Source organism: Rhagoletis zephyria, unplaced genomic scaffold (assembly GCF_001687245.7).
Source record: "Rhagoletis zephyria isolate East Lansing unplaced genomic scaffold, Rhagoletis_zephyria_1.1 Rzeph_scaffold_00459, whole genome shotgun sequence".
NCBI lineage: Eukaryota > Metazoa > Arthropoda > Insecta > Diptera > Tephritidae > Rhagoletis > Rhagoletis zephyria.
Genome location: NW_016157543.1, coordinates 247,509 through 255,597, shown reverse-complemented (window position 1 = coordinate 255,597; position 8,089 = coordinate 247,509). Strand labels below are relative to the sequence as shown.

Sequence of the window (8,089 nt, the reverse complement as noted above, 5' to 3'; positions counted from 1 at the left end):
ACTTTTGTTTTGAAAATGTGGTTTTATTTTATTGCTAAATGTGAATGATTAAAAGGAATGGCACCTTTTTGGCACTTTTATTTCTCTACTTGGCACATTTTGGCACTTTTTTATCCGCACCTCATAACTAAGGATAGTGGGCAGCCCTGATTGGAAGATTTCTGCTGTGTTTTGGCAACAACTTGTCTGCAGTAAAAAAGCATATAATTTGTGTTTCAAAAGTGTGTGAAAACCAATCAATTAACTTATATGATCTCGGTTCCGATATTAAATAATCAATAATTGTTTATACCCGCATTTTGGCACATTGGCTCGTTGAATGTGCCATCTAATAAATAGTGTCGTCATTCTCCTTAGCTGCTTTTAAATGATGTCGTCACAAATTGGTGGCGGAGACATGAAAACAGTGTAAGAAAATTCTTTTTTTATAATTGTTTCCTTATAGAAAGGTTGGTTTCTTTTCCACCTTAGACATTCCGAATTCGTTGAAAATATGCTAATTTAAAACACAGAATTCTTTCAGTGTTCCTCCGGGGTTTTTGGACATGGACTGTTTCTTCAATATAATAGTGTTCGCTTTATTTTTGTGGAAACCAAACATGTTTTGCAAGTTATGGATCATTTCTACACTCTTTCTTCAAATATTTCTCGTATTCCAGCTGTGCGCAGGCGTTTAGGCGTGTTTTTACATATTCGTAATTTAAATTTTTTTTAATAAAATCAATTGGTGGTAGTTCATGATTGTGTGTGGATTAATATCACCACACTGAGGATTTGGCAATAACCTTTTTCATCTATTAAAAAACAACACTTACGGGGCAATGTTTAGTGTAAGAACAACATTTTTTTCTATGAATCGACATACTTTAAGCATTGTTGACACTATTTCCATTTGAATGAGGAAATAGCGTCAATGACTTTATTTCAAAATTTTTGTTGACTTTATTTCGCTTTTGAAAAGGTAATAATGTCAATTGACTTTATTTCGCACCATGGTGGGAAATAAAGTCAATTCACCTTATTTCCGTTGATCTTGTTACCTGTCACCGTCACTCGCATGTACATACACGACCATGCGCACTCGGATGCATTCAACGGTCAGGTAGCGTGCATCTGCTATGTTGTGTCCTGTTCTATCACACGGACCTCGGACGCTCTACTTTCTCTCTCGCACCTATCAAATTCAAGAACTTTATAGCTTGGCAATAATATTTTATGTACGATTTTTTGCAGGCAACCCTACATGATTGGTGAATAGCTCAATGAGAGGGGAGACCAGTATGTTTGCATGTATGTATATAAAAAAAATATTTATTAGACCAAAAAGTAGTGGGTAGGCACTGTGGCCAATGGTAATCAACTATTACCACCTCCGCATGGTTGTAAGCCATGCACAGTCCGCAGAATGCTCCGGAAGCAGTGTCCGGAGGATGCATCCGACTAGGCAGAGCATACTTTGAACTGCCATCAAATTATAACTTAAGAAAGTTTTATTACATAGCAGTTGAGAAGTGCATGTACATAAATTTCATTAATTTAATGAAGGAAATTTTTGCACATGCAGCAGTACATAGCATGCATTTAGGCGCCTGGTGTTAGAAGTCGCGTCTAAACATATCGGCCCCCCTAGACGATTTGGTCGTCTAGTAGATGTAAAATAAGCCGCAAATATCCGGCTCGAAGGACCATGAATAGCTCAGTGAGAGGGGAGACCAGTATGTTTGCATGTATGTATATAAAAAAAATATTTATTGGACCAAAAAGTAGTGGGTAGGCACTGTGGCCAATGGTAATCAACTATTACCACCTCCGCATGGTTGTAAGCCATGCAGAGTCCGCAGAATGCTCCGGAAGCAGTGTCCAGAGGATGCATCCGACTAGGCAGAGCATACTTTGAACTGCCATCAAATTATAACTTAAGAAAGTTTTATTACATGGCAGTTGAGAAGTGCATGTACATAAATTTCATTAATTTGCACATGCAGCAGTACATAGCATGCATTTAGGCGCCTGGTGTTAGCAGTCGCGTCTAAACAATTTGTTTTGTAATAAAAATATCTTACCTATGATATCAATTTCGATTGGTTAACAGATCGATGTAGTTACCTATATTGACTTACCTGTTCACATGTACTTGCCACGTAGCCATGCACAGAAATAAGTAGGCAAGCCTACCTAGGCATATTCTGTGTGTTAAAAACTATCAATTGAGATAAAACTCATTCGGTTATCACAAGAGTGAAGGTGATGAAAGAAAATTGATTAAAATTAATTAAATTGAAAGCAGCTATGAACACTTTCACACAGATAGGCAAGTTATCATAGGCATATTTGTTTATAAATTATATTTGATAAAAAATATGTCTAATCGAGTTATCAGATCGGTGAAGGTCGATCTCCCACCGGCTCTTAGACTATTAGGCGAAAACACGATTTTGAATCGTAATGTACAGAGCTTCATTGAAATACATGTGTTCGGCGTAAAAGCTTTATACTTTAGTATGCCGTAACGATTACACTACTATGACTAGGAGCTTAATGTGCGAAGTGCCTAAGCTTACACTGAGTTATAATAAAATTCAATAAGCTATAAAACCGCTTACACAAAATTTTATAGAAATTCGAATTAAAATGTTTGAAATTTTAATGATTTTGTATTTTCTTATGTTTTGTACAACTTTTATTAAAAATTAGTAGACACTAAACAAACAACTTTATTCGTTTTCTTATAATATGGTAAAATGTTAATAATTTCCTTTGTCCGGATTTTGATATGCGCCTCCGCATTTGATCTCAGTTGAACTTTTATAAATATGAGTTGTCAATTTAAACGAATATCTTTTATTTTGTTTGTTTTGTAGTATTAGAAATGTATTTTTATAGCCAATTTCTCTTCCTTGCACTTCAAAAGGGACAAACAAAATCCGAATTTAATTTTTCCATATAAGAAATAAATTCAGATCTTGCCTGTCGCTATTCAAGTGGATGCAAGTGTATGTATATAAGTATACATAATTCAGACACATAAATCAGTTAGTTTATTTTATTATTGTAAGATGTTCTTTTTGAGGTACTCAAATTTAAACAAATTTATATATGCCCAGTTTTTTGACGAAGGCTTAAATTCACCATATATGTAATACTCCTATATTGGAAGTAAGAGCTAGTACCGTCCGAAAACACTACAGTACAGATATATCAATAAACACGTACGAAAGAAAAGGAACACATACGTTTATAAATAAACATTCACACGACACATTTACAAAACCGGCACTCAAGTACACAATACATTGACAAAAACAGTACTAGACTGTCTCGCTTTGATTTCGGAATGCTTACACATTGAGATGTTAGCTTACTATCAATATAGAAGTATTACATATATGAAATTTACAAAGCGATTTAAAGTCGTTGAATTGTGATTTAACTCAAAATTGTGTTTGTTCACAGCGACTTAGGGTAAGAACTTAGTGGAGCGGCGAGCAAAGAGCATCGAGCAAAGCGTCGATTTCAAACGCATATGTTTCAATGGGAAAGCGCATAGTGAAGAGCAAAGCGTACATACACATTTGTAATTGAAGCTTTGCTCGATGCTAGCTCTTCGCTTTGCTCGCCGCTCCACTATGTTTTGACCCTTAATATTTTTGCGTCGCCGTTTACGACGCAGCCAAGTTTCAGTCTCCGATTTTAAACCGAGATTTATCATATTTTCGGTTTTTTGACTGCACCTTGCTGTCAGAATTTGGCAGAGGTTGGAATACATAACACAATTCTATTTTTAATTTAGGGCCTGCGGCATGTATCATTTGCCAGTGGTTAATTGGGTTAGTGACGATAGCGACAGAGATAGCGATGATGAAGTTGGTACCGTGGAAAGAGTGGCACGCAAACCATACAGATTCTTTCGACGATTGGACATGAACTGGCTTGACGACGGCGAATTTATTGGACGCTTTCGGTTGACAAAAGGAACAGTCGCTCGCGTGCTTGAAATGATCGCGCCGAGTTTGCCATTCAACCCAACTCGATTCGTTTTAAAAACATCGTGTGCGTATACATTTTGCCACGAATCAAATTACATTGAAAATAATAATTCACAGATCCCGAACATAACACCGCTAAACCAGTTATTGATCGCGCTACGATTATTTGGCTGCGGAAATTTTCAAATCACCGTTGGCGACTTCGTTGGATGCAGCCGATCGAGTGTTTGCATCATTTTACCTCGTGTATCTACAGCAATTGCTCGCTTCCTACCACAGGTAATACGTATGCCTTCAACGCCGGAAGAGATGCGCAGGACAAGCCTTACATTTTATAAAGTTGCTAAGTTCCCAGGTGTCATTGGTGCTACCGATTGCACGCACGTTAGGATTCAGTCGCCTGGCACCGACCGAGCCGAGAACTATCGTAACCGCAAAGGTGGATATTTTGTTTTTTATTTTTTCACATTCATATTTTTCGTTTTTTCCGACAAGGTTGGTTCTCCATCCACGTGCAAACAGTGGTCGATGCGGAAGCTCGAATTACGAACATTGTTGCTCGCTGGCCACGTTCTACTCATGATGCCACGATATTCAACAATTCGCGGTTGTACCGACGATTGGAGACTGGAGAATTCGGCAACAATTTGCTTGTAGCCGACGGCGGATATCGTAAAGCCGAATATATAGTGACACCGCATTTGAACCCGCAAACAGGTGAAGAGCAACTTTACAACTACAGCCACATTAGCACGCGTAATGTCGTGGAGAGGTCATACGGTATACTTAAACGACGTTGGCCTGTACTATCAATGGGTATGCGTGTGCGCATACATACGGCCCAATCAATAATTGTCGCATGTGCTGTTTTACACAACATTGCAATGAACGAACGGGACTACGTACCGGACGACGAAATCGATGGAATCAACGATGGGATGGGCTCCCTGCACGAGTCAGTTACAGATCGCGATAGACTCACAAGAGAATATTTCCACGGATTGTTAATGGCTGGAAGATAAGCAAATGAAATCCCAACCAAAATACGATAAACATGTTAATTAAAGTCTTTTATTGAAATTGTAATTTTGCAGTATTAGTATTGTTCCCATATACAGAAACCTAATTCTTTCAAATTTCGTGCGCTTGCGTTTTACGCTCTCAATTTGGACAGTCAATAATTCGATGCGTAAACGATGCTTCTCTAAACTTATTTCGTGCACTGTACTCTTCTCCTCGCGCTCTGCACGCCACAATTGCATTTGCAATTAATGTCGTTCAGAAGCTCGCTTTTCTTCGTTCTGATAGACAGCCGCTTTCGCAATTACCGCAAACTTGGCGTTGTCGTTAGCAGGGTTCGACTGAGCAATGGCCATCCTGCGAGTTTTTTTGTTCTTCTGGATAAGTGCGTGCATTGGATGCGATTGTATCTCGTTCTGTTGTTTATCACTACTATTATTGTTGGAATCAGTTTGAAGATTTGCGCTGTGTGCCTCAGAGGGATTCACACTGCTTATATTTTGCGTCTCAGGAAGATTAACTGTACTTGTACTTTGCATCTCAGAGAGATTTATGGTTCTGGTATTTTGTGGATCGTTCTCTTCATCTGTCATTTGGATAATATCGAGAAAAAGATCCGTTGTGTCATTGCTGGCGTCGATGTTATCGGGGCGTGTTTCGAAAGAGGGCTCAGAGTCTGCTGTGGCGAACTGGCCTTCATCGTCATCGTCGAAATTTGGCGCGTGACCTTCGATTCTTAGCGCAATCGCAGCATCTAACTCTTGCTTAGTGCCGCTTAGTTGGTCAATATCGTGTGGAGGCTTGCCGCCGACGGTGAGCTGACGCGACAGTTTATTCACGGCGTTGCCTTTGCGGAGACTAGCTTTGATATTTTTTAATTTACTTAGGGGATTCTTGGCTGAACGAAATGTCTTTAAAAGCACAGAAAACTAGAAAACTCTATCAGAATGGAGAATGAAAAAGTTTACAGTATGCAAAATCCATATTCGTACACCACATGTTTTATACCAATTTTGCTGATAACAAACACATTATCAAATGAGATGAATAACCTTATATGTCATTTCAGGTATAAACATATATATATTTTAATTTATTTAACAAATTTAATATTCTGAGAAAATTTAATATTTTTTACAAATTAAAAATTGTATACATTGCAAAATTCATATTCGTACACTATTTAAAGGACAAAAAACAGCCTGTTATAATAAAATTAATATTTTGTTGGATATCCTCTGTGTTTTAAAACAGCATGTAAGCGGCGCGACATCGATTTCACCAATTTTTTGTCAGTTTTGGACTCATATTCTCCCACTCCTTACGTAATGCTCTTTTCAGGTCTTGAATGTTTCTGATGGTATAACTTTTTAATGAATTTTTCAAGACAGACCACAAGTTCTCAATTGGGTTTATATCAGGGCTCTGAGGTGGCGTTTTCAGGTACTTAGGGCAGTTATACAATAGCCAAAGCCTCGTATCTAAAGCCGTATGTTTGGGGTCATTATCTTGCTGGAACATGAAACGACCCCCTAAACCCAATTTTTCCGCACTTTGGTGTAGATTTCGCTTTAGTATGTCTATATACTTCTTAGCATTCATTATTCCATCAATGAAGTGCAAATTTCCTACTCCCGAAGCACTGAAACATCCCCAAACCATCACAGATGATACACCGTGTTTAAACGTGGGCATAAGATTTTGTTTATGCAAGCTGGTGTTTGCCTCCCTCCATATTTTAACTCTTCCATCTGACATTTTCAAGTTGAATTTCGATTCATCACTGAAAATAACCCTTTTCCAGAAGCGATACTCCTTATTTTTATATGTTTTTGCAAAAATTATACGCTTTCTTCGATTAATTACATTGATAAAAGGTTTTCTTCTCGCGACTCTGCTCCGAAATCCGAGTTTTCTTATGTAATTTCGTACTGTTTGTGCAGTTACACTTATTTCGAAGTTAGAATACAAAAGAGCATAAAGCTTAACCGCACTTATGGTCACACCTTTTCTTATTTCTCGCAGAATAAAAGAGCCTTGGCGCCTATTTAAAACACATCTGTTCTGATTTCTAATCTTTTTATTGATTCGACCGCTATTTTTATATATTTTAATAATGGACTGAACAGTGGAGCAACTCCGTTTCACAGTTTTTCCAATTTCTCGAAGAGATTTTCCATCTTTATGTAAATTTATAACTAAATTTCTCATTTCATTTGTTAATTCACTTGATTTGCGTCCCATTTTTTAAATTTTTAACTTCTGACACATAAAAAATAGCACACTTAAAGAAATAGAGCAAATACGGTAAATTTCCAGCTTCCTTATTACAAGATGCCATGCTGTACGAATACGAATTTTGCTCACAAATTTCGACGAGGTTACCATAAACTCACGTCTACCTTATAAATGTTAAAAAATTGCATCCACTTAGAGAAGTTCTTCTAATGTGGAATATATTAATACATCTTTAAAGAGAATCTTTCAATTAAATACAGANGAGCTGTGTTAGTTTAGTAAAACTAGTGGTGTACGAATATGGATTTTGCATACTGTACCTTGGAAATCGGTGACGAATTGAACTCCTTTTCAATAGTTCGCCATGCTTCCTTTTTTTCCTCGTTGTTTAGCAGATTTGCACTTTTGTCTAGCAGCACCTTTCCGTGCCTTAGCACAAGCTCGGACAACAAATCCTCCTCAGCCGCAGAGTAATTTTGGTTGCGGACCTTTGACGGACCAGCTTGTTGTTTTGAATCGCCATTTGCTTCCATTTTTGGAAACCAAAAGACAAAATTCACAAAGAAAACGCAAAATTGGAAATTTTATGTTTACGAATTGAAAATTTATAATTTAAAAAACGCGTTGTAAACTGACAATTCAGCTCATTGTCAGCAGCTTAAATCTCAGCCGTAAAACAGAATTACGACGCGTCGCAAGTCTGATTATGTTTGTGAACAAATCGAAAAAGTTTATGCGGGTTATAAACCGAGTCGTATTATAAATCACGATTTAAATAAATCGAGTTTTATACGGTTTTAAAACTCGGTCAACAAACTGGGCGATAATCTCTTTAATTTACAAAG

The 8,089-nt window shown here is 37.4% G+C and overlaps 1 protein-coding gene across 1 annotated transcript; it reads left to right on the top strand.

The window, feature by feature from the left end:
* Nucleotides 1–4,274: 4,274 nt before the first annotated feature.
* LOC108359783 (putative nuclease HARBI1) lies at nt 4,275–5,008 on the top strand. Its single transcript, XM_017611802.1, has 2 exons — nt 4,275–4,425; nt 4,482–5,008. Exons 1-2 carry the CDS (start codon nt 4,275–4,277, stop codon nt 5,006–5,008), a joined length of 678 nt encoding a protein of 225 aa, XP_017467291.1.
* The last annotated feature ends 3,081 nt before the right edge of the window (nt 5,009–8,089 follow it).

What these genes read in the sequence shown, in the direction of transcription:
- LOC108359783 (XM_017611802.1), top strand. Translation starts at nt 4,275, where the DNA reads ATGCCTTCAACGCCGGAAGAGATGCGCAGGACAAGCCTTACATTTTAT. An exon ending in GAACTATCGTAACCGCAAAG is followed by an intron (nt 4,426 to 4,481) that starts GTGGATATTTTG and finishes TTTTCCGACAAG; the next exon opens with GTTGGTTCTCCATCCACGTG.